The 27,098-nt window shown below is 35.9% G+C and overlaps 1 protein-coding gene across 8 annotated transcripts in view; it reads right to left on the reverse strand.

Moving 5' to 3' along the window:
* MYO9A (myosin IXA) overlaps positions 1-27,098 on the reverse strand; it is a 298,032-nt gene that overhangs the window by 71,933 nt on the left and 199,001 nt on the right. For all 8 annotated transcript variants that reach the window (XM_008971877.4, XM_034939060.3, XM_008971875.4 and 5 more), the window contains 7 exons: positions 22,035-22,157; positions 10,658-10,738; positions 9,661-9,771; positions 8,673-8,795; positions 6,920-7,069; positions 5,416-5,735; positions 3,165-4,736 (listed from right to left, as the gene is read on the reverse strand). In XM_008971877.4, the coding sequence (XP_008970125.3) occupies positions 3,165-4,736; positions 5,416-5,735; positions 6,920-7,069; positions 8,673-8,795; positions 9,661-9,771; positions 10,658-10,738; positions 22,035-22,157 (2,480 nt within the window). The remainder of the gene's footprint in view (positions 1-3,164; positions 4,737-5,415; positions 5,736-6,919; positions 7,070-8,672; positions 8,796-9,660; positions 9,772-10,657; positions 10,739-22,034; positions 22,158-27,098) is intronic.

The following is a 27,098-nucleotide window of genomic DNA, read 5'->3' on the forward strand; positions in this document are numbered from 1 at the left end:
CTCATGCCTGTAAACCCAGCAGTTTGGGAGGCCGAGGCAGGCGGATCACCTGAGGTCAGGAGTTTGAGACCAGCGTGGTCAACATGGCAAAACTCCATCTCTACCAAAAATATAAAAATTAGCTGGGTGTGGTGGCAGGTGGCTGTAGTCCCAGGTACTTGGAAGGCTGAGGTAGGAGAATCACTTGAACCCAGGAGGCAGAGGTTGCAGTGAGCCAAGATCGTGCCACTGCACACTCTAGCTTGGGTGACAAGAGTGAAACTCTGTCTCAAAAAAACCAAAAAGCAAACAAACAAAAAGCTTGATGTTGAATAGCCTAAAATCAACACTGGCAGGGTAAGAAATTGTTATCAAACTAAAAGTATGCTCCAGACAATACAGGTGTTACAGTGTTAGCTTATGAAAATTTAATTTTGATTGAAAAACTGTATGATGAGAATGCTTTATCATTAAATTCTGGGCAGAAATAGATGCCAGAATCTGATGAAAAAGTGTATATAACCTTCATGGCCCCAATTACCTATATTAACTCAGTACCATGAGTCTCATCAACAACATATTGATAATCTCTCCTGAGCAGAACTGTAAGCTCCTTGAGAATCATATCTTACTTCCAAGGATAGTGCTAGCTAAAATTAGACACTAACTTATGATACTAGTTGGTAGATTAATTGTTCTTCCATTCAAAATCTTTCATTTAATTTTTATAAAAGAAAGTCTAGGAGCCATAAGAAATTATCTTGCCCTTTGCCTCTATGCAATAAGCCCGAAACAAACACAAATAGATGCAATCTTTGCTAGCTATAGGCTTCTTAGAGATCTCCCTTTTTGAGCAATGTATGTACAATGTGTGTAAGCCTAGCAATCCTAGCTTGTCCTAAAGGATTCTCTTCTGGCTATCAAAATCTCTCTTGCCACAGTCGAGCCTATTGGACCTTCATTTATCCTCCAAAGAGAAACAACAATTAATAGGATCTTGATAGTACTTGACCACTGCAATTAACCTTTTAACTCACAACATTTTCTTTAGACTTCACCATGAATTTTTTTTGTCCTTTCTCATTAAACAGTTAAAAACTACTGTGTACTCATCACCACTACAGTACAAAAGGGACACTAACCTAGTATTACTTTCTAATTATAAAACCCAATGCCGATCCTTAATGATGAAATGCAAGTTCTAGTCCCAGCCATTTCTCTAAATACATGATCTTGAATAAGTCATTTCACCTCTATGGGTCCCAGTGACCTTATCTGTAACATGTGGGAACTGGATTACATAATTCAGAAGCACCAGCATTTATGATTCTACAAAATGTTAATGTTTCTAATATTACTTATACAACAGGATGAGATTTAAAGTATGAATTTTATCTGTAGAGTTTAATATAATCTAATATATAATAATTTTAAAGATAAGTAGATCATTAATAAAGCAATAAAAAAATCAACTCAAATACACCTACAACTATGTATCTTGGAAAAATAAGATAAATATTTCACAAGGATGATTAATATTTTTTAGAATCCACAATTTGTTTTCTACAAAACAAATTCATGGATCCAACAGCTACTTTATAAGTGTATACACCTATAATACATACACACACATAAATGTCATAATTAACAGACATTAAAGAATATTAAAGAGCTCACTTACAGATATGCATGGAATACCATGTATCACTAAACTTAGAATGACAGGGAATATGTTTTTAACACTCTCTTATGGATGCATATGCTACACAGAGCCTTTGAACTTCTGGGAAATCTGTAGGTTAATGGGTGGGAATAATACTTAAAACTGTCATTAAGCTCAACTGCACTTTGTAATACTATAGAGACTCTTGGAAAAATATATTATTGATCATCTCTTGCCCACATTTACAAAGGATTTCTCTAAAATCCATATGAAATTTTAAAGGGTGGAACATTTAAATGTTTGGGTTATATATAAAAGGAGAGAAAAGGTTATTTTCATTGTTAATGTAAAATTTTTTTTTAACCCAAAGATACAGCCCTCCTTTCATTTCAATGATGACATTCTCCATAAGAACCAAAAGAATCTACCAAATATAAAGATAATACAAGTATCTTCAATTTTGTTAAATTTGTTTTTACGTACCACTTAAAAATGCTTTTCTCATGACTACCTCTAGTTTAAAAAAGTATAAAGAAATTCTACTTACGGCTGGGTGCGGTGGCTCACACCTGTAATCCCAGCAATTTGGGGGGCAGAGGCAGGTGGATCACCTGAGGTCAGGAGTTCGAGATCAGCCTGACAAATATGGTGAAACCCCATCTCTACTAAAAATACAAAAATTAGCCAGGCATGGTGGCATGCACCTGTAGTCCCAGCTACTCGGGAGGCTGAGACAGGAGAACTGCTTGAGCCTAGGAGGCAGAGGTTGCAGTTAGCTGAGATCACACCACTGCACTCCAGCCTGGGTGACAGAGTGAGACTCCATCTTAAAAAAAAAAAAAAAAAAAAAACTTCATTTCTATTTATATGAGGTATAAAAAGTAAACTCTTGGAAACAGAAAGTAGAATGATGGTTGCCAGGGGCTACAAGGAAAAGCAGAGTTGTTCAATGGGTACAGAGTTTTATTTTACAAGAAGAAAAAGTTCTAGAGATCTTTTGCAAAACAATGTATATACAGTTAACACTACTGTACTATATTATTTAAAAATGGTTAAGATGGGAAATTTTATGTTATGTGTTTATCACATACAAAGAAGTATAATGAACGTAATGATGACCATAAATAGGCCAACAGCTGTAACAAAACAAATTAACTTCTTTAAAGCCTGAAACAAACAACCTTCAACTACTAAACTTCACAGCTGTAAAGCAACCAGTATTCGGTGAATGCCTACTATGTTTATAGGCACTGTACTGCCCTTCACAAATGCTTCTCACTTAATGGGGAGGAACCCAGTATTTACTCTGCTATTCATGATTAGTCAAGGATTCCTAGGGTATAACTACATCCAACTTCAGGTGATGGTAGAGTCAACAATTAGGGAATATTTTTACAAAGAGAAAATGGCCAAGTTGAGCAGCCACTTTACACAAATAGTTGGAGCAAAACAAGGCACCTTAATAAAAATACTCCAAGAAGTTTCCCATTTATACATAAACATAAATAAACATTTCACTTACAGGGGAATACTCATATTGTCCTTTGGAGTGAAGAAAATGGGCCTAGCATTTCCCTCTCTGGAAAGGTCATCAGAATTGTGGCTGTAAGATTGAGTTGGCCTAAAGTGTTCTCTTTTTGAAATGCGATTATTTGAGAGTTTACAGGCTACATTCAGCTGGGTGCCCATTCTGTCTGTCTTGGATAATTCCTTGACAGTACTAGATTGGCATGGACTTCCTTTTCTTTCAAAGAACACGGTGACAGGTCGGTCCTTTGGGGGTAAGTGAGCAGATGAACTGTCTTTTTGGGCAAGAGCTGCATCTTTTAATGATAGGGACCCCAGTACATTAAGTTCTCCCTTATTTGAGGTATTTAAGCTGAGGAGAGAAGATGGCCTCTCTACTCTTTGCTTTGACTGATAGGAAGATGGTGCCACCAAACACTCTCCAATTCTTGGCTTTTCAATTGTCTTGAAGGCTTTGCGCTCCTTCTCTAAAATATCTGTTTGCTGGCGAATCTGTTCCATCATCTCTTTTTCATTCTGTTGCTGCAACTGTTTTTGCCTTTCTTCCTTCTCAGTGTTTAGCTTTTCTAACTTCTTAAGCACAGGATTAGAAGACTCTGTATTCAAAGAAGGAACAATCTGATCTTTTCCTGAGCAGTGATACCTTCTAGTTTCCCTGTTGATATCCAAAGTAAGAGCTTCCCCCGCTGTGTCTTCATTTTCCAATAGTTTGTTTCTTTGGATACTTGTGTCTAGTTGGGAATTTGTTTTCAGTGGGTCTTGTTGGGGGATATAAAAAAAAGTAGGTAGACTATTTGAAATGAAGGAGTCTTTCAGCTGTGGTTTACAGGTAATAGACTCAGAACTGCAGACCACCTTTTCCTTCATAGTTCCATCCTTCAAATGCTCTGCATTGCTAGTCTCATTTGAGGCACTGAGGGCATTGTCCCGTGAATCAAATTTTGGACTGCTGGATATCTTAGGTGATGGAAACTGCAAGTCTCCTTCATCTGAAATGACAGACTCTAGTTTGCTCTTTTGGCTTTCCTCATAGCTCAGAAGTTCCAAGCTTCCTTGAGAGCTCTCACTATCAGGTGTACCTCGTGGAGATTGAAGGCCTTCAGGCACCAATTCTGTAGACCATCTGCGATCCTCTGAAGGAGAAATACCACCAAGAGAACGAACTTTCAGCAATTCTAAGCTAAATATAGCTTGCTCTAGTTCTCTCATTCTCCTACTTTCTCTCTTAGCCCGGCCTACTTTTTTCTGATGGAGATCCTCCAAGGATCTGGGTCTCTCTCTTACAAGCACATCTTCCTGCAAGTCCACACCACTCTGGCTTTGGGCTCTCTCCTGCTGCTTGTTTGGTGACTCCTTCAAGCAGTCCACTGAACTTTCACGGCTAATTCGATTACTGTCTATTACAGATTTACATTCCTCTATGGCTTTTATTCTGTTGTCAAAAGAACAATCCTCCCATTCTGAAGGGTCTGAACCCTGAATTTCCAGAGATCCATATCCCTTAATATTCACCAATCCAACTTCTGGTTTTGTTTCTCTTAGCCTTTGTTCTTTTAAAGCTTTAAATCTATATAAAAACAGACAACATGGGTTATAGAAATATCTTAGTTACCACTGAAAAGAACATATTTCCTGAGAATTTAAGAAAAAATGCAGAGTTGTAAAATCTTTTTATAATACCTAAGTACTTCTTAAGCTAACTTGAATGCACATTTCATAATTTTCCTATTTCCATGAGTCAGATGATATTTCATTAAGTGTATTACTTCTACCTAGGCATTTCAGTCAAAATGTAAACTAATTCAGAAGTAAAGCTCTCATTTTAATAATGCCTTTATTTTAAAGTAAACCTCAAATTAAAGTGAAATTTTAAGTGTGAAATTAAAGTGAAATTTTAAGTGTGAAATTAAAGTGAAATTTTAATTTAAGTGTGAAATTAAAGTTTCTGAAAGTAACAACAGTTGAATATTGCCAATTTTATAAGATTCAGCCTAATGTAGAAGTTAATTCTTAGCAGTTATGATCACAGACCATGTAGATTTTCAATCCAATTTAATTCAATAAAACCTTATTTAACTTCCATTGTAGACAATACAATGTGGGTTAAAATCGGTATCACAGTATAGTGGAAAAGACAAATTGTATACAACCAATTCTAATACAAATTAGACAAGTGTTAATGCAGAGGTATAAACAAAGTACTTGGGAAGAAGAAAAAAAGCAATTATTATAGTAATAGAGATTACCTTTGTCTTGCTCTGAATCCTCTACATGTTGATTGCAAAAGGATAATTTTTTTCCTTTGTTCTTGGTACCTTTTACTTTCCCTGTAGGCTTTCCATCTTGCTTGTATGCAAATAGCAGCCATGTGCCTGCGCCTATAGTAATCTCTCCATTTCTGCTGGATAACGATGGCTGCAGCCCGTAACTCCAAGTACCGCTGCCTCTCTAAGTGAGCACGCCAGGAAGCTTGGAGAAGAGCAGCCGCACTAGCCATAACAAAAGCATCCTTCTGCACAGCTGCATCTCTGACTTGCTTCTGATTTAGGTAATTCCTCCAGAATCTCTATGGGGAAGACAAAATAACAGAAACTGGTTGTCATATCTTACACTGCATTTTCACAGGAAAAAAAGAGAATAAATTTCTTATGTCATAATTACAGGTTAAGTGGCTATGCAGCTAAATTCTTGGTGATTAAAAATAAGTTTTCTGGCCAGGTGCGGTGGCTCATGCCTGTAATCCCAGCACTTTTGGAGGCTAAGGCAGGCAGATCATGAGGTCAGGAGATAGAGACCATCCTGGCTAACATGGTGAAACCCCGTCTCTACTAAAAATACAAAAAAAATTAGCTGGGCGTGGTGGTGGGTGCCTATAGTCCCAGCTACTCAGGAGGCTGAGGCAGGAGAATGGCGTGAACCTGGGAGCTGGAGCTTGCAGTGAGCAGAATTCGCGCCACTGCACTCCAGCCTGGGTGACAGAGTGAGACTCTGTCTCAAAAAAATAAAAATAAAAAAATTAGTTTTCTACAAAAGCAGAAAGTGTACCTGAAAAAGATAAATAGAAAAAAGTTTTCTCTTCCAGATATGTTTGGCTAAAACAGCTATTTTAAATAATATAACCTTGAAGAAGTTAATTACAGAACCTAATTTAAAATTTTTGGATGATTTCATGTCCTTCAAATTATTAGTAACTTTAACATATTATATTCTTTTGTTACAATTTTCCTAAATAACACTAATGGGTTTAAGGTAATCCTGACACACATTCCAAAGATGAAGATACTAAAGATTTTCTTGCAGAAATGGAAAAGATCTTATGGAAATGATATAAATCAATGAGGGAGTTAATAAAACAAATAAAATGTAAAATAAGGTACCTATCATCCAAAAGGAGTGTCTAAAACCAATGGTATATATACAACTCTCAAACATCACTCCAAAAACTATTAAATAAAAACAACTATGTCAACAAATATTAGGTAACTCCTTAGCCCCTACACAGATCTCACAAGACATTATAACTACAAATTCAATTTAATTTAAATTCAATGGAATCAATATTTATTAATAGTCTATTATATGCCAGATAATCTGTTGGGTGTTATGAGCACTTCAAAATTGGGTACGACATATCCTCATTTCTGAAGTTTACATTATCACTGAAAATGTTTTACAGTAAAAAGGTTCTGGTTACTAAACAAAGGCCAAATAAACTAGTCAATCTCATGCAAAGAATCCTTTGCTTCTCACCTGGATAATAACAGATGCTTGTCTCAGATGGAGGAAATGCTGCCTACACAGCAAGACCCTGAACCATCGCTGCAACAATATGATTCTGCGGAGCACCTCTTGGTGAAGCAGATCTTGTAAGTGCTGTCGTTCCTGCTCCTTTAGAAAGACCTACCAAAAGGAAGAAAGATGAGGAATGCAGCTTAAGAAGAAATGAGAAATTTATTTCATGAATCATCCTTTCTGTGATAAGCTTTTAGAGAAGAACAAACACAGTGGCAGGCATGTAAATGAAGTACTGATAAATATTCCTACAGATTTATCCGAAGTAGTCATTCTCAAATTGAAATGGAGATAGTAGAATACGGAAGGTGAGCTGGGTGTGGTGCTACATGCCTATACTCCTAACTACTGAGAAGGCTGAAACAGGAAGTTTGCTGAAGCCCAGGAGTTCCAGTTCTACGGCAAAATAGAGAGACCTGGTCTCCAAAAAAAAAAAGACAAAGAAAAAAAGGAAGGTAAGGAAGGGAGGAAGGGAGGGAAAAATGACAAGGTGAGCAAGAATATCAAAATTCCAGTGCCAGAGATTATGATACATTAGTCCATTGGGGAAACCACTGCTATGAGTAAATGTATTACTGGTAATAAGTCATATTTTTCAAGCGTGTTGGGATGGGGAAAAAAGTTGAAAACCATAGATCTTGAAGCTTGAATCATATAATGAATAAACCAATGATAACAGTCTTTTTGAAATCCAGCGTGCATTAAAAGCTTCTCACTGTCCAAAGTTATTAATAAGTTTATTTTATTTACTCCTTCATTCCACTAATGTTTAGGGTTTGTGAGGCTGCAAAGGTGAAGGAGACATATCCCTTTAGAAACAGGAATTATACCTCTCATTTGAGAGCAGGTAGATATTATACACCCGAAGAGGAAGATGGTAAACTAATAAGGGCCAGAGACAAAAGATCCCACCTGAGTAACACAGAGAGTTGAAAATAATAATAAAGGCATGCACAGGAGACAATGGGACAATTAATCTCCATAAAAAAGATATTAAGTAATGTGAAGCCACAATATGAAGGTTCTCAAAAAAGAGAAAGATGTTTGGACTTAATGAGGAGGTTATCAGGAGGTTATTATCAAGCAGGAGGCAGACATAAAGAACTAAGTATATTAAGATAATAATTTTAATATTATGAGTAGAATAAATTAAATGGAATGACAAATACACTAGAATCAGATAAGTAAGCTGTTCACTGTATAAGCAATGTAGATGAGAAGAGATAAGGAATAAAAATAAAATGGAAGCAGTAGTAATGGAGAAACAGAAAGCGATGTAAGAATCTCTTTGTAAAAGGAAAAAAAATCCCTAAAACTTTGTGAAAGGATTAAAGTGAACAGTATGACAAAGACAATTATGGTTTCTAGACTGAGAAACTGGAAAAAGGGTGACAGAGAAAGAAAGTATTTGATAAATTTAAGAGCAGATGAATCTGGATATGGTCACCTTGGGCAAGCTGGCTTGGAGATTACAGTAGAGTATCTATGGAGAGATGATTTTTAGGCAGTTAAAATTATAGTCAGAACTAGAGCACTGGCCAGAGCTCTGTGATTAATATTGACTACATAATTAAATAAAAACCTGGGCCTAACCAATTGTCTTCTGATATCTGATACACTATCTTTTTAATAAACAATCTCATAGGCAAAAATTATTATTCTTTAAATAAATGCACTCAATTTTGACCAGAGCTATACAGATTATATTTACCATGGTTTTTCCAACTTGATAATTATCTGGATTAAGATTTATTTTCCTGAAGAAATCCTGAATGTTAAATTTGGATGGAATAATATTTCGGGGAAGAAGTACATGGAAGTGGCTCACAAAATCCTGAAAAATAATTTAAAAATATTGTAAAATCAGAAAACAGTGTATGTAAACAAGACCTTAAACTAATTATCATTCTATTAATCTTTTCTCTTTCTTTTAAACAGGGTGAAACCAAGACGTGCATGTTAATTTAAGATATGATAAAAGGTTAATTCGGAAAACATAGGAGGTGGAGAAAGATATTGGGTTCTACATATCATGACATCAAAAGGGAATGAGAGAAAAAAAAGGCAGAGGCTAATTATCCCTTTTGAGAAAGCTTTATAAAAGACCAAAGAAAAGGTTATTTAACAAGAACCTAAAATTTCTATCAGGAAAAAAAAAGCAAACGTGGCAGGATGGGGACAGGGTATCACTGAGAATGAGGCTTTCCGTCCCAGTAACAGCAAAGACTTGCTCAGTTGCTGAACAGCTTCAATATAGTTTCCATACCCATAGCAGCAATTGCTGATACGAGTAGCTGTGAGCCTTGCTGGCAGCTTACTATGAAAGAAAATCCTGCTGAGAAAACTTTAGGGAAAACCAAATGGAATCTTTTCACTAGATAATTCTCATTGAACTATTTCAGTTACTGGAGAGGTCAGTGCAAAGAATTGTTATATCAGGAGTAAATTTAGTATTAGCAAACATTCCAATCAAATGAGAATAGCCAAGTACTGGATTCTATTACAATAAGCTTAATGAGATTGCTGCCATTCAATCAAAGTAAATACTGTCTATCCCTTTTCAATTCCGTATACAAAACGTGAAATGGAAAGGAAGAATTAAGGAAAATAAGTAAGCCCCAAAGAAATAATAAGCAAGATATGTGGGAATCATTTACTTGATGTGTCTAAATATGTAAATATCACTATAAAAACAGAACCTGGAAAGAATATTTGGAGCTGTATCCTGATTGGCGAATTCGAACTGTTTCCAGCATCCCGGTGTATCGAAGCTGTCTAAGTACCAAGACATCATTGAACCTTAAGGGCAGCTAAAGCAAATGGAAAAAAGATTAACCCAGAACAGTAGATCTCCAAATTAATTATCTGTTTGTAAGCATGACTAACTGTTGAGTATCTAGAGATTGACTGGAGGTTGTCTGGTTAAGATATACAGTAACTAAGTATATTAAGGCAAGCTCACCTCTCAGCTGGTAGCTTCAGAAAAGTTCTGACTGCCCAACCCTAGGGAAAAGAGAGAAACCAAGCTTCCAGGCTTCTCTGGTTGTGAAGAGAGAGGACCTTAAAGGCTCAAAAAGAATGTAGTCACCCACAGAGGCCACATAGTCCAATCACTACAAAATCTGTAACAAGATAACCTACAACTGGGTGTAGTGGCTCATGCCTATAATCCTAGCACTTTGGGAGGCCAAGGTGGGCTGATCACCTGAGGTCAGGAGTTCAAGACCAGCCTGGCCAACATGGCAAATCCTCGTCTCTACTAAAAATACAAAAATTAGCTGGGCGTGGTGGTGCACACCTGTAGTCCCAGCTACTCAGGAGGCTGAGGCAGGAGAACTGCTTGAAACCAGGAGGCGGAGATTACAGTGAGCTGAGATCATGCCACTGCACTCCAGCCTAGGTGACAGAGTGAGACTCTGCCTCAAAACAAAAACAAAAACAAAAAAGAAAATTCTTTTCTGACAGGACTTCAAGAGGTATTTGCTTCTCAAATTCTGGGTGATGCTAAATCAAATCCATATAAACACCTTACAGGCAGGGAAGTGTGGAAAAATCCATTTAAAGTGTTTATAACATACTATTTTCCTTATAAATATTATAGTTAGTGCTTCCCCTGCACTTATTCTGCTTAAAAGTATTTAAAGCTCAGTTTGAAGTAAGCTGAGATATGTGCTCTCATTTATAGGACATTTTTACCTTTTCAGCATTAGAGCGAATGCATTTTACAAAATATGGTTCTGCTTGACCAAGTGTTTCCATTAGCTTGCTTAATGATGCCTGCAACAGAAAGCAATATAATTATCATACTCTTCCATTCCAAACTATTAACAAATAATTTATAACTATAATCAATATGCTGGCAAAACATTCAAAAAGTAGAGGTACACATAGAAAGAGGTTTGTTTTTGAAAAGCACATTGTGTATATTCTCATACTGGTTAAATTATGGATAATTAAGGATAAAGATGGTAGTTTAGTATTAAAGCAGATAGCCTGGAAATAGTAAATATTGCAGATGTTTTCAGAATAATCAAATATAGAATTTTTTTCACTTTTCTTCACATTTCATCAAACAATTTTATTCAAACTCATGTATCCTACAACTTTTAAAATGATTCAGGAGGGTATCCAGTAAGGTAGTAAGCCCTTGCTTTACTTTAAATGTCTACAAAGTATGTAATGATATCCCTTTTTTTATTCCTGATAATGGTAATTTGCACATTCTCTCTTTCTTCCTGATTAGTGGCTAGAAATTTATCAACTTTTTGATTTGCTCAGCCCAGGCATGGTGGCTCACGCCTATAATCCCAGCATTTTGGAGGGCCAAGGAGGGCAGGATCACCTGAGGTCAGAAGTTTGAGACCAGCCTGGCCAACATGGTGAAACCCCATCTCTACTAAAAAATACAAAAATTAGCCAGGCGTGGTGGTGCCCGGCTGAGGCATGAGAATTACTTAAACCTGGGAGGTGGAGGTTGCAGTAAGCCAAGATGGTGCCACTGCACTCCAGCCTGCGCAACAAAGTGAGACTCTGTCTCAAAAAAAAAAAAAAAAAAAAAAATTTTTGGATCTGCTTAAAGAACCAGCTTTTGGTGTCAGTGTTTTGTCTATTTTTCTGTTTTTCATTTCATTGAATTCTGCTGTTATCTTTATTATTTACTTCTCTCTGCTTGTATTGGGTTTCATATATTCTTTTTATAGTTTATTGAGGTAGAAATTTAGATTATTGAATTGAGACATATCTCCTTTTCTAATAAAAGCATTTAGTGCTATAAATTAACCTTGGAGCACTGCTTTAGCTGCATTGCACAAATTTTGATATTTCATTCTATTTAAAATATTATAAAATTTTCCTTCCTCTAAAATATGTATTATTTAGAAGTCGCTTTTACATATTCTAAATATTTGGGGATTGATATCTTTCTTTGATTTCTGGTTTAATTCTATTATAAATACAACATTTTGTATGATTTTAACTCAAAATTGTTAAGGTTTTATGGCCTAGTTTACGATCTACCTTGGCAAGTATTTCATGGGCACTTAAAATAAATGCATATTCTGCAATTGTTGGCTAGGGTGTTCTACAAATTTCAGTTAGGTCAAGTAGGTTAATTGTTCTATTTAAGTCTTCCATATCCTTCCTAATTGCCTACTTACCCTGTCAATTACCAAGAGGTATGCTGAAGTTTCCAAGCATAACTGCAGATTTGTCCATTTTTCTTTTAATTCTATCAGTTTTTGGTTCAGATATTTGGGAGTTCTGTTATTAGATGAATATACATGTAAGACTTGGTAAATTGCACCTTTTATCACTATGAAATTATCTCCCTTTATCCTTGGTAATTTTCTCTGTTCTGAAGTCTACTTTGTCTGACTCTACTATAGTCACTATAGCTTTCTTTTGGTTTTTGTTCTCATGGTTTATTTTTTTTTCATTTTTTAACCCTTTAGTATCATTGTATTTAAAGAGGTTTCTTGTAGATAACATACAGTTAGGTCTTATTTTATCCAATCAGATAATATCCATTTCTTTCTTTTTTTTTTTTTTTTTTTCCTGAGACAGTGTCTCGCTCTGTCACCCAGGCTGGAATGCAGTGGCACGATCTCGGCCTACTGCAAGCTCTGCCTCCCGGGTTCACGCCATTCTCCTGCCTCAGCCTCCCGATTAGCTGGGACTACAGGCCCCACCACCACACCTGGCTAATTTTTTTTTTCTTTTTTTTTTATTATTATACTTTAAGTTTTAGGGTACATGTGCACAATGGGCAGGTTACATATGTATACATGTGACATGCTGGTGCGCTGCACCCACTAACTCGTCATCTAGCATTAGGTATATCTCCCAATGCTATCCCTCCCCACTCCCCCTACCCCACAACAGTCCCCAGACTGTGATGTTCCCATTCCTGTGTCCAAGTGATCTCATTGTTCAATTCCCACCTATGAGTGAGAATATGCGGTGTTTGGTTTTTTGTTCTTGCGATAGTTTACTGAGAATGATGATTTCCAATTTCATCCATGTCCCTACAAAGGACATGAACTCATCATTTTTTATGGCTGCATAGTATTCCATGGTGTATATGTGCCACATTTTCTTAATCCAGTCTATCATTGTTGGACATTTGGGTTGGTTCCAAGTCTTTGCTATTGTGAATAGTGCTGCAATAAACATATGTGTGCATGTGTCTTTATAGCAGCATGATTTATAGTCCTTTGGGTATATACCCAGTAATGGGATGGCTGGGTCAAATGGTATTTCTAGTTCTAGATCCCTGAGGAATCGCCACACTGACTTCCACAATGGTGGAACTAGTTTACAGTCCCACCAACAGTGTAAGTGTTCCTATTTCTCCACATCCTCTCCAGCACCTGTTGTTTCCTGACTTTTTAATGATTGCCATTCTAACTGGTGTGAGATGGTATCTCATTGTGCTTTTGATTTGCATTTCTCTGATGGCCAGTGATGGTGAGCATTTTTTCATGTGTTTTTTGGCTGTATAAATGTCTTCTTTTGAGAAGTGTCTGTTCATGTCCTTCACCCGCTTTTTGATGGGTGATGGGTAAGGTTTGTTTTTTTCTTGTAAATGTGTTTGAGTTCATTGTAGATTCTGGATATTAGCCCTTTGTCAGATGAGTAGATTGCAAAAATTTTCTCCCATTTCGTGGGTTGCCTGTTCACTCTGATGGTAGTTTCTTTTGCTGTGCAGAAGCTCTTTAGTTTAATTAGATCCCATTTGTCAATTTTGGCTTTTGTTGCCATTGCTTTTGGTGTTTTAGACATGAAGTACTTGCCCATGCCTATGTCCTGAATGGTAATGCCTAGGTTTTCTTCTAGGGTTTTTCTGGTTTTAGGTCTAACGTTTAAGTCTTTAATCCATCTTGAATTGATTTTTGTATAAGGTGTAAGGAAGGGATCCAGTTTCAGCTTTCTACATATGGCTAACCAGTTTTCCCAGCACCATTTATTAAATAGGGAATCCTTTCCCCATTGCTTATTTTTCTCAGGTTTGTCAAAGATCAGATAGTTGTAGATACACGGCGTTATTTCTGAGGGCTCTGTTCTGTTCCATTGATCTATATCTCTGTTTTGGTACCCGGCTAATTTTTTTTTGTATTTTTAGTAGAGACGAGGTTTCACTGTGTTAGCCAGGATGGTCTCAATCTCCTGACCTCGTCATCTGCCTGCCTCGGCCTCCCAAAGTGCTGGGATTACAGGCGTGAGCCTGTGCCCGGCCGATAATATCCATTTCTTAATTGGACTGTTTAGAGCATTTACATTGTTAATAATTAGTATGGCTGGATTTAGGGCTACGAATTTTATTACTGGCCTTCTGTTTGTCCTCTCTCATTTGTTCCTCCCTTCCTCCTCTTACTCCCTGTCTGTTTAAAATAGACTTTTGGAGCAGTTTTAGGTTCACAGCAAAAATGAGCAGAACACAGAATTCCCATATGCCCCTTTACCCTCACATGCACAATTTCCCCTATAATTAACATCTTGCATTAGTGTGTTATATGTGATGAACCAATACTGACATGATTATTAACTACAGTCCATAATATGCATTAGGGTTCACTCTTTATGTTGCACATTCTCTGGGTTTAAACAAATATATAGACATTTATTCACCATTGCAGTATCATATAGATTAATTTGACTAACCTAAAGTCCTCTATGCTCTGCCTACTCATCCTCCCCCAACTAGATCCTGGCAACTACTGATCTTTTTTACTCTCTCCATAGTTTTGCTTTTTCCAGAATGTCATATATTTGGAATCTTATGGTATGTGGCCTTTTCATATTGGCTTCTTTCACTCAGTAATATGTATTTAAGGTTCCTGCAAGCCTTTTCATGGCTTGAAAGCTCATTTCTTTTTAGTGTTGAATAATATTCCATTGTCTGAATGTACCATAGTTTATTCATTCACCTACTGAAGGACATCTTGACTGTTTCCAAGTTTTAGCAATTATGAATAAAGCTGCTATAAATATCTGTGTACAGGTTATTGTGTGGACATAAGTTTTCAACTAATTTAGGTAAATACCAAGAAGTTGTTACTGCTGGATCATATGGTAAAAATATAGTTTTATAAGAAACTGTCAAACTGTTTTCCAAAGTGGCTGTACCATTTTGCATTCCCACCACCAATGAATGAGTGTTCCTGTTGCGCCACATTCTCACCAGCATTTGGTGTTGTCATTGTTTTGGACTTTTGCCATTCCAATAGCTGTGCTGTGGTATCTCATTTTTGTTTTAATTTGCAATTCCCTAATAACATATAATGTGGAACATCTTTTCATATGCTTATTTGACATCTGTGTACTTTCTTTGGTGAGGTGCCCCTCCCCTCTGTTCAATATACTTTAGTATTCCATATTAATTTATCTACTTTTCAACTATCTTTGTACTGCATTTTAGTAGCTGCTCTAGGGATTACAATATACAAACCTAACTTGTCACAGTCTACTTACTTAAGAGTCGACATTTCACAAGTTCAAGTAAAACAAAGAAGTCTTACAACTATATATAGACCCGTTACTGTTGTGAAATTACATCAACATACAAATTTTTAAACTTTTAAGTGTTCGTTTTTCTTGCAAATGCTATTGTAGTATAATATACATAGGGCTTGGCACAGTGTCACATGCCTGTAGCCACAGCTACTTGGGAGGCTGAGGAGGGAGGATAGCTTAAGCCCAGAAGCTGGAGTCCAGCCAGGGCAACATTTTATTATGAGACTCGGTCTCAAAATAATGATAATAATAATACACATAAAATATTAAAATAATAAGTGTAAATTATGACTTTTTACAAAAGGAAGACATTGTTGTAACTAAAGCCCAAATTTATATATATATATATATATATATATATATATAAAAAATCAGAAACTCAGAAGCCCCTTTGTGCCCCATCCCATTGACTTTAGCAAGGTCACTGTACATAAGCTATGTACTCTTATTTCCACACCCCAACCAAGGGTAATTATTATTCTTACTTTTAAGATGATAAGTTAATTTTACCTACTATTAAAGTTCATATGAATGGAAAAATACACCATGTACTATTTTGTATTTGTTGCATACAATTATATTTTGTAAATTTCCAGTGCTGTATATTAGTGATCCATTATTTGGCTATACTGGCTATACTACCATTAAACTATCCATTAAGAGATGAGTATTTCATTGTTTCCAGTTTATTATGAAAAATTTTGCTATGAACATACTTATACTTGTCTCTTTTAACTGTTTTCCAATATGCTTATATCAATTTACATTTCAACAGTACCATATAAGAGTTCTGAATGCTCCCCAATCTTGCCAACATGTTGTATAATCAGTTTATTTCAGCCATGTTGGCAAGTATGTAACAGTATTGCTTTGTGGTATTAATTGGCATTTCCCTCATGAATAATAATGTTGAACAGGTTTTACATAGGTGTATTGGCCTTCTGGATATCATCTTTTATAAACTGCCTATTTGAGACTTTTGTCCATTTGTCTATTAGGTTTTCTTCCTTTTAAAACACTGATTTTTAGTTCTTCATATTATACAAGTCCTTTTTTAGTCTTGCTCTTTTTCTTCTTTTAATGGTGACTTTTTTGGTTTAAAGTTTTATTGGAATAAAATCTACATACTATTAAAATATACACATTGTAGTTCACAAATCAATGAGTTTTAGTAAATTTACACAGTTATGCCACTATCACTACAGTCCAGTTTTAGAACTCCTCTATCACCCCCAAAAAACTCCCTCCTGCCCATCTGCAGTCAACAACCACTTGAGAAGCAGCCCCAGGCAACTACCAATCTGCTTCCTGCTGCTATAAACTATCTTTTAAAAAAATACATTCTTTTTTAGATGGCTTTTCCTCTGATTATAAAAGTAATATGTAGCTATTCTAGAAAACTTAATACATACATATATGTTCAGAGAATATCAGCTTGGGTTTAATTTGACTAATGACTAAATTCTTAGAGCTATAATTAAAACCAGGTTAATTTCTTCAAACCAATCAGCCTTTTCAAAGGGAATTCATACTTCTACAAGTATGAATTCAATTCAAATATGAAAACAAGCTTAATGTATCCTACATCTTCCTTATACCCACAGTTAGAAGACTCCTAGGGAAGAGAAAAATTTAGTTTTCACCGCTCGAAGAAAGACTTATGTTGACTGTTCACATAACGGCGGATATTTTTCCTAGCAACCTGTGGATCCCTAGGCAGCTGAGTATGGAGAGGAGTAGCAGCTTTACCAGTAAGTTTTAGTAGCTACAACAAGCAACAGCATGTGTATGACTGATTATATTAGGAGAAAGCCACAAAACTTCTTTTAAAAAACTACTAAGTAGAGACATAGTGCTATGAAGTGACCAGACTTTGACATACAGGTCCATGCATAAACATTGCACACTTCTTTATGATCAAGTTGTATCATCCCAGTCATAACTTAAGGCTTTACCTGCTTTGAAAGTTTGGTGGTCAAAGGGATTGACTCATTAAAATCTAACATTAGCCTGCAGAAGACAAACTCTCAAGAGGGAATGTTTTAGAGTATAGTGAAGGTGGTAATTTACCACAAAAGGCTGAAATAATACAGAAAATATACATTATAGTCTACCATGTTGTTACTTGTTTCTATTTATCAGTCTGAATTTTCTTTTTCCTTTTTTTTATTGAGTATACTTTATGGTTCCATTTTAGTTCTAACTAAATGGAACTTACTAACCGTTAACTCTTTTTTAAAGGATTATTCTAGGATTTGCACCTTTTATCACAGTCTACCTTCAAATAATACTATACCATGTTCTGTATAGTGTAAAAGCTTAACAACACTATATTTCCACTTAGCCCCACTTTAGGTGTTTTGTGATACTTTTATTATATATTTTATTTCTACCTCACAATATACTATTATTTTTGTTTTCTATAGCCAATTATTTTAAAAAGAGAAAAGTTTTTTTTTTTTTTCTTGAGACAGAGTCTCGCTCTTTTGTCCAGGCTGGAGTGCAGTGGTGCAATCTCAGCTCACTGCAACCTCCACCTCCTGGGTTCAAGCGATTCTCCTGCCTCGGCCTCCCAAGTAGCTGGGATTACAGGCGCCCATCACCATGCCTGGCTAATTTTTGTATTTTTAGTAGAGATGGGGATTCACCATGTTGGCCAGGCTGGTCTCGAACTCCTGACCTTGGGTGATCTGCCTGCCTCGGCCTCCCAAAGTGCTGGGATTGCAGGTGTGAGCCACCTCGCCTGTCCAAGAAAACATATTTTTAAAATATTAGCCTACATTTCTATCAATCTGCCACTATTCATGTTTTGTGTAAATTCAAATTTCCATGTGGTTTTCCCATCATTTTTCTTCCATGTTTAAAATTTCTGATATTATAGATCTGCTGGTAATAAATTCTCTCAGCTTTTTTGGTCTGAAAATGTCTCTACTTAACCTTAGTTTTTAAAAGATACATTCACCACGCATAGAATTCTAGGGTGACTTTTTTTCTCTTTTTGCTCTTTTGAAGCTATCACTCTTGTCTTATGGCTTTGATAGTTTCTGATGATCTTCACTTAGTTACACAAAATGTCTCTTTTCTCCCTCTGGCTAAGTTTAAGATGCTCTCTTTTTAACTGGTTTTAGCAATTTGATATAATGTGTCTTGGTGTGTTTTTGTTTGCTCTGATTGAGGTTTACTGAGATTCTTTGATCTCTGTAGTTTTTTTTTTTCCATCAAATCAGAAAATATTTTGCTCATTATTTCTTCAAATATATTTTTCTGTGCCCTCCTCCCTTTCATCTCCTGAGATTCCAATTACATCTTTGTTAGACTGCATCATATTGCTCCATAAGTTATTGCTATTTTCGTTTTTTTTACATCTTTGTTGCTTTCTCTGGGCTTTAATAAACTATGACTTCAAATGTACTACTTCTGAACTGTCTAACCGATGTTAATCCAATTTAGCTTGTTTTTTATTGTCAAATATTACATATTTAATCTCTAACAGTTCCATTTGAGTCTTTTTCATGTCTTCATTTTTTTCATTTTCATAATACAAATGGCCCTTATTGGTTGCAACAGGCAGTGAAAGAGAGGACAAAACAACTCCATCTCCTGAGAAAGCATCCAGAGACTCTGTCATCACCTTCCAAAATAAAAAATCTATTTTGTTCTTATCATATTCATGTTTTTTGTTATGTCTTTGGGCATATTTAAAAGATACATTATAGCTAATTTGACATTCTTACTATTTACATCATCTCCATCATTTTAAAGTCTGTCTCTGATTATTGATTTTTTTTTCCCCCTTGTTATGGGTTATTTTTTTCCTGACTCTTTGCCTGCCTTGTAATTTCTCATCGGATGTTAGACACTGTGTTTTACATTGTTGGATTTTGTTGTATTCCCTTAAAGAGTGACAAACATTTTTCTTAACATGCTGTTAAGTTACTTAGGATCAGTCTGATTCTTTTAAGACTTAATTTTTAGTTTTGTGAGAGCAGGGCCAGAGCAGCCTTTACATTAGGACTATTTTGGTCCCATTGCTAAAACAATGTCTTTCTGAGGATTCTACCTAATGCCTCATGTAATAAAAGGTCGTTTCACTCTGGCTGATGAGAACAGAACTACTCCTCTAATCCTGTATAAGTACCAGAAATTGTTAGGTCTACAGGATTTAGGTGATTAGAATAATCATTCTTTCCCCAATCTCATGGAATTTTAACTCACATATGCACAGATCAGTAGTCAGCCACAGAGACTCAAGGAGACCCCTCAGCAGATCTCTAGCTCTTTCTCTTCATACAATTTCCTTCTCCTCTTTACTCTGCCTCACAAATTCTAGTTGCCTCTACCTTTCTATTTCCATCTCTTCAATTAGCAAGACCACTGGCATTTGTTTGGGTTTCCTCTTCCTGAGCCGTAGCAAATTATCTTTAGGTGTTAATCTGGGGCTTTCCTCATTTATTTCCCCTGTTCTCAGAGATTGGAGTCCCATAATGCTTACTAATATCTGAAAATATTTGACTCATATCTTTTGTCCAGTTTCTGGTTGTTTATAGCAGAAGGGCAATTCCTATATCAATTAATCCTTTGTGAGTTCTATGGTATCATTTTCATGAAAATAAGCATTCAAGGAAGGGCACAAAGACGGCTGGGTGCCATCCATTTTGACCACCTGTAATTTGGTCATTTGTTACTTGGTTTCCTCACCTTTATAATAAGTATAATAGTAATTATCCTAGAATAATTGGAGAAAAACTTAGACAACACCTATTAGACAATGCATACGTGTAAATTTTTGGCAAAGGGCCTGGAAAACATACCATACATTGGTCATTATCTATGGATGGCAGATGACTTTCACTTGTTTTTACTCATCTATATTTTCTAAATAATCAAAAATTAACTCATTACTTTTGTAATAACTTAATGGCCGATTAGAAATATGAAAGAGGACTCTTTTTCTAAAAATTAAATATAATTAATGAATATAAATTGAGAATATGTAAATTTGGAAGGATTTTAAAAGACACAATAGGATTGTGATTATAACTAAGTTTTTATTGTACTAGCTATATGGTATTCTTCAGATTAAAGAATGATTTTGGTATACATGGCATCTGTAAAAGATCCAAGGTAACAAAACACTTAACAGCTTAATAATTCTACCTTTCATAATCACGAGATTAATGTTCCGTTTTCAGACACTGAGCTCACCAAAGTACTTTTTGACCAGAATTTGGCTTCCCATGTGGATTTGCTAATCAGGAAAAAAATATGCTAATAAACTAAAAAATTGTATTAAGTCTGCTTATGACTCATATTTATGTTGTATATTAATAAACTTATATTACTCAACATGATTTTTTTTTCTATAACCCATTAATCTTTGCATTTCTAATCTACAAAGTGAACATCCAGACTCTGGATTGTGAGGACAGAAGCAAGGTAAAGACAGACTTCCCCAAGCACTATCTTCTCATTCTTCCCAACCAAATGCCATTAACCCATATGATTATTAGGAAGGATTTTTAAAATTCATGGCAGTGATTTCATTATACTCAATTCCCTTTCCTTTAAGCTTATTTGCACATAATGAGTTATTTGGCTCCTTGGTCTTGCTTTTTCATTTCTTTTTTTTTTTTTTTTTTAAAGAGAAAGGATGTGACCAAATAGCCTGCACAGATTCAAATTTTTCTTTAGGGCCATGGTGAGAATTACCTAAAATAAAATGACATTTCTAGCCCACAATTTGAAGAACTGTGCTTATAAATCAAACAAGATCATATACAATGATACATTAGTAGATAGCTTATGTTCAAACATCCTAGCTGCAAAAGAAGCATTTTAAAAAGTGTTAACATATACAGATACACCTATCATGAATAAGGAAATTTTTATACAACAGTGAACACTGCTTCTGTGATATAAACATGAAACAGAGTAAAATTATGCAAAGCATTGTTACCTACCAGATATTTTGCTTACTTTCATAAATATCTACCAAATGAAAAGATCTTAGGAGATAGATGATTTGAGAAGAATGGAAGAGGCAATTTAAAAAGGAATTTGAAAAAATTATTCTGGAAGAAATTTGGTTAACTATTATAATATTTATTCCTAAAAGCCCAAAAAAAGAACTGGATTTCTATTTATACAAAGGTAAAATAAATACACAGAAAAAAAACCTTCAGCCTCATTTAGTTAACTATTGATGGTAGCAGCATGAGGTTTAAGCAGGGAAAAAAACATATATCATTATGCTAACAGTGACATTAACTAAGCAGCAGGGTTTAAAGGCAGATTTGTTTATAACATCAATTTTCTGCTTTCTCCTCACACTGAAAATAACAAATATTGAGATATCCATTATCCAGACATATGTGGATGAAAAACAAAGGCATCTGACTTTTTTTTCATCTTTGGTTCTTCTTTCCAAAATGATCAGTAATATATGGCTTTTTAGTCACATAAATTAAAATCCCATTCGAGTACCCTGCAGATCACTTTAACCTTTCAATGACAATCTGAAAGATACAGATTCTTATTTGTTTTAAGCAAAACAAGAAATAACCTGAAACTGGGCACTGATGCTGGGAGGTTTTTTCTTCTTGTGTAAATGAAGAAGAGACTTGGTAATGCGATCTTGTAGTGTCAGTCTTGTCAGGTGCTTTAAAGAATTTACTTCTAGCAAGTGCTGAAAGAAGAGAAAAAATAAATTGCTCACATAAATTAATCTAACAATAAGCCAAAATTCTCAGCCAGTTTTCATCATTTCCTATCTATATGACCATTTCCCATCTTAAATGACTGTAGTGAATATGAAAGACTGATATCCAACATTCATTCTATTCTCCTGTCTTCCTCTAGAAGCTAGAAAGCTAAAAAGAAAAGTACACTTCACAAACTCTCTTGCATCTAGAGTTCTGGATATGGTTTAAGTTTACTAATAAAAGGCCCACATGTGAAAATGGGAAGGTATAACTGAGGCAGAGGCTCTGGCTACTAGTTCTGCTTCTGCTAGCAAAAATGCATATACTTTATGTACCTTTTTTCTGTGGTTCCAGCATCCAGGCAATAGTTTGTAAATGCTCAGAGGCAGAGTGCAGAACATTTGTGTTGTCATCACAACTATACTAAATGCAGCTTAGCCCTGGAGCAAATAGTTGTAGCAGTTTCTTCCAGATGGCTAGATTACACCACAGGCAGTATATACCGCAAGTAGCAGCTGCACTGACAGCTTCCTGATTTCCTAGCTTTCTAATTACATTTAGGGACATTTCTGCAAATGTTATTTTAACATGTGACTTCTAATGATTTTATAAGTGCCTGCTTAATTCCCTTTCTACTTAAAAATATCTACTGTAATTACTGTTATCTCAATCCTGACTCACAGAGACAACAATTAAATACCAGGGCGACAGTCGGTGTGCCAGGGACATACACAAAAACCAAGTAGGCTGGGCACAGTGGCACATGCCTGTAATCCCAGCACTTTGGGAGACTGAGGTGGGCGGATCACGAGGTCAGGAGTTCGACATCAGCCTGGCTAACACAGTGAAACCCCGTCTCTACTAAAAATACAAAAATTAGGCAGGCATGGTGGCACGTGCCTGTAGTCCCAGCTACTCGGGAGGCTGAGGCAGGAGAACTGCTTGAACCCGGGAGGCAGAGGCTGCAGCGAGCCAAGATCGAGCCACTGCACACCAGCCCGGGTAATAGTGAGAGACTCTGTCAAAAACAAAAAACAAAAAACAAAAAAACCAAAGCATAGTCCCTATTAACCCTCATCATGATGTACTACACTATAAATTAGGAAAATAGGAGTTAGACATGAAGCAACTAAAGTATAGACAGTACAAGTATTTGGGAGCTTTTTGAGCCAATCATATTTTTTTAAACCACACAATATTTATGGTAGTGAGTTTGTAAATGAAAAGAATATATCTATACAGATGTAAACTATATGTTATTTAAAAAGTAATCAAAAATCTTAATGTATGAGAAACAAAAGATTGTGTTAAAAACATGACAAATTTTCAAGTCTAAAGGTATTTATTTTGACAATATAAACATTAATAAAACCATGCAAATTGAAAGAAGTACAACACACATGTAAACAACCTGAATTAAGTAAATGTTATTTCCTACAAATGAAAAGGCTTATCATCTGTATGTAAAAAAAAAACTTTTAAAAATTCTTAAAAAGGAATGAAAAACCAAACACCGCATATTCTCACTCATAGGTGGGAATTGAACAATGAGATCACATGGACACAGGAAGGGGAATATCATACTCTGGGGACTGTGGTGGGGAGGGGGGAGGGGGGAGGGATAGCATTGGGAGATATACCTAATGCTAGATGACGAGTTAGTGGGTGCAGCGCACCAGCATGGCACATGTATACATATGTAACTAACCTGCACAATGTGCACATGTACCCTAAAACTTAAAGTATAATAAAAAATAAATAAAATAAAAAAATAAAAAATAAATAAAAAATAAAAAAAATTCTTAAAAAGACAGATATCACAATAAAAGAAAGGGCAAAGATTATCTGACAAGGCAATTCTCAAAGTAAAAATGGCAAGTAACAAAACCACAATCCATTCAATCTCACTTGTATTGAAGGAAAATGCCATTTCTTTTAAAAGAGGTTTTCTGCATCAGATTGGCCAATACAATAAAGACTGACAAGAGCCAGTATTCATGAGGTGGTGGGGAAACAGACATAGACTATATACTCACTGTTCTTAGGAATGTAAATTATTATAACTTTCCTGACAAGAAATTTCACATCTAGATATTTATTCTAAGGAGTTATCAAACAAATCTATGTTGTTTATAAAAATATACTTCAAAAAATAATGAAAAATTATAGATATGCAATTATATAGAATTATTTATATAAAGTATGCTTCATTTACACAACTGAATACTCCACAGCTCATAAAGTTACTGTAAATCTATATTTCCTGACATGGGAAAATATTTGTAAGCACTATTGATAAAAAAAAAAAGCCATGTAAAACAACACACATGTAAAAAGGGCATGTGTGCTAATTAGAAAGTTTTTGTTTTACTTTTATTGGCACTTTTGAATTATCACAGCTTCACGGTATGTATATTCATGAAAAGTAATTTTTCATACTGGTCAAGAATCAATTAGAATAATTTATAGGTTACCCTTATGTGAAAACAAATTAGCATTGAAGCCTAAAATAATTCCCCCACTTCCACTTTTAAGATACTATGGAGAAAAAGACCTTGGAAATAAAGTTTGAGTTTAAATTGTTTTTTACTATGAAAAAAACACCAGAGGGACTATGCAAAATAAAATAACTATTAAAAAATCTTTGCTGTCATGTATATTGCAAAAGTTTGAAAAACCAAACATGACATTCATTTCTGCCTCAGAGTCATTCCAATTTTTTTCATTTGCTTGGAATACTCTATAGCTGGGCCCTCACAAGACTTGGTTTTACTTGGCACTGAATTTGTAGTTTAAATGTAACTTTCTCAGAAAACTCTTGCTTAAATACTGAAAAAATAGCCCACTTCTATGTCAATTACATGTCACTTAATTTTCAACACTGCACATAATATCATCTAAATTATTTTTTCATTTATTTGTTAATTTGTATACTGTCTTCTTTTTCTCTAAAAAATAACCTCCTGCAGTGCCACGCACTGTGGCTCAGGGCTATAATCCGAGAATGGCTGAGGCAGGCAGATCACCTGAGCTCAGGAGTTGGAGACCAGCCTGGGCAACATGGCAAGGCTTCATGCCTACTAAAAGTACAAAAATTAGCCAGGCGTGGTGGCGAGTGCCTGCGGTCCTAGCTATTCGGGAGGTGGAGATAAGGGAGGATTGCTTGAGCTCAGGGGGCAGAGGCTGCAGTGAACCAGGATCGCACCACTGCACTCCAGCCTGGGTGACAGAGCGAGACACTGACTCAAAAAACAAAAAATAAATAAGAGATAAACTCCCAAAGGATTCTAACTGTACTGTGCATCCCTGTACCCTCAATTTCTAAAATACTGTCTGGTTTAGAGTAGGATTCAATAAATGTTAGTTTGAATGAATTAAATACCTAGCAACTGGCCAGGCGTGAGGAGGCCGAGGAGAGTGGATCACCAGAGGTCAGGAGTTCGAGACCAGCCTGGCCAACATGGTGAAACCCCATCTCTACTAAAAATACAAAAAATTAGCAAGGCATGGTGACAGGCGCCTATAATCCCAGCTACTCGGGAGGCTGAGGCAGAAGAATCGCTTGAACCCAGGAGGCAGAGGTTGAAGGGAGCTGAGATCGCACCACTGCACTCCAGCCAGGGTGACAGAATAAGACTCCATCTCAAAAAAAAAAAAAAAAAAAAAAAGCTAGCAACTAATGAACTTTGAGCAATGCTTTCCCTAGCAAGTGGAGACCAGACTTCTTCCCATATACCTAACAATAACCTGGTCAATCAACAAATGTTCAGAGTCATTACTAAAGGTCAGACTCTGTTGTAAGTGCTAAGGATACATTGCATTCAAGTCCAGGCTATTAGGACATTAAAAAATAATTCAATCATGCATAAGGTTTATGAAAAAAAGATAAAATAGGACCGCAAATCTAGAGGTGAAGGGATACAGAATTATTTCCTTTCTTAGGGCTTCAGTTCCTTGTCTACTTCATTCCTTTCTTAATTCCATCATTATGGTTGAGTTTATTAAGCTTAATTAACCAGTTTATTATTTTTTTCAACAATTATCTACCACTTGCTGTGCAAGTTGCTGTAGGCAAAAAGATTAATGAGATATTGCTTGAATATAGTCTAACTGTTTTGAGTCTCCCAAAATTCATATATTGAAACCTAATCCTGGTGTGATAGTATTAAGAGGCGAAGGGGAGGGGCCCTTGGGAAGTAGCTGGGTAGTGGTATTAGTACCTTGATAAAAGAGGCCCAGAAGAGCTGCCATGTTAAAACACATAGAAGGTATCATTCCATGAGGAATGAACCATCACTAGACATCAACTCTGAAAACTTGATTTTGAAATTCCCTGCCTCTTACACTGTAATATATTTCTTTTGTTTATAAATTACCCAATCTAAAACATTTTATCATAGCAGCCCAAACAAACTAAGGCATTTCTCATGTTATTAAAAAGGACTAAAATGGCTAATAAAATTAACTTCAAGGTTGGGCACAGTGGCTCACACCTGTAATCCCAGCACTTTGGAAGGCCGAGGCGAGCAGATCACTTGAGGCCAGGAGTTGGAGACCAGTGAGGTCAATATGGCAAAACCCTGTCTCTAGTGGAAAAAAAAAAATAGCCGGGCATGGTGATGCATGCCCGTAATCTCAGCTACTTGGGTGGCTGGGGCACAAGAACTGCTTGAACCCAAGAGGCGGAGGTTGCGGTCAGCAAAAATCGTGCCACTGCACTCCAGCCTAGGTGACAGAGTGAGACTTTGTCTCAAAAAAATAATAACTTCAAGATTTGAGCCCAAGTGACTATAAAAACGTACTAGGGGAGCAACACAGTAAAATCAGTTTGAGCATGAATTTTGAGACAAGGAAGATATCAAAGTACAAATATATAACTGGACAATGAAGCTGTCACTAAAACAATGTAACTAAAAAAGATAGGT

Source organism: Pan paniscus, chromosome 16 (genome assembly GCF_029289425.2).
Source record: "Pan paniscus chromosome 16, NHGRI_mPanPan1-v2.0_pri, whole genome shotgun sequence".
In the NCBI taxonomy this organism is placed as follows: Eukaryota; Metazoa; Chordata; class Mammalia; order Primates; family Hominidae; genus Pan; species Pan paniscus.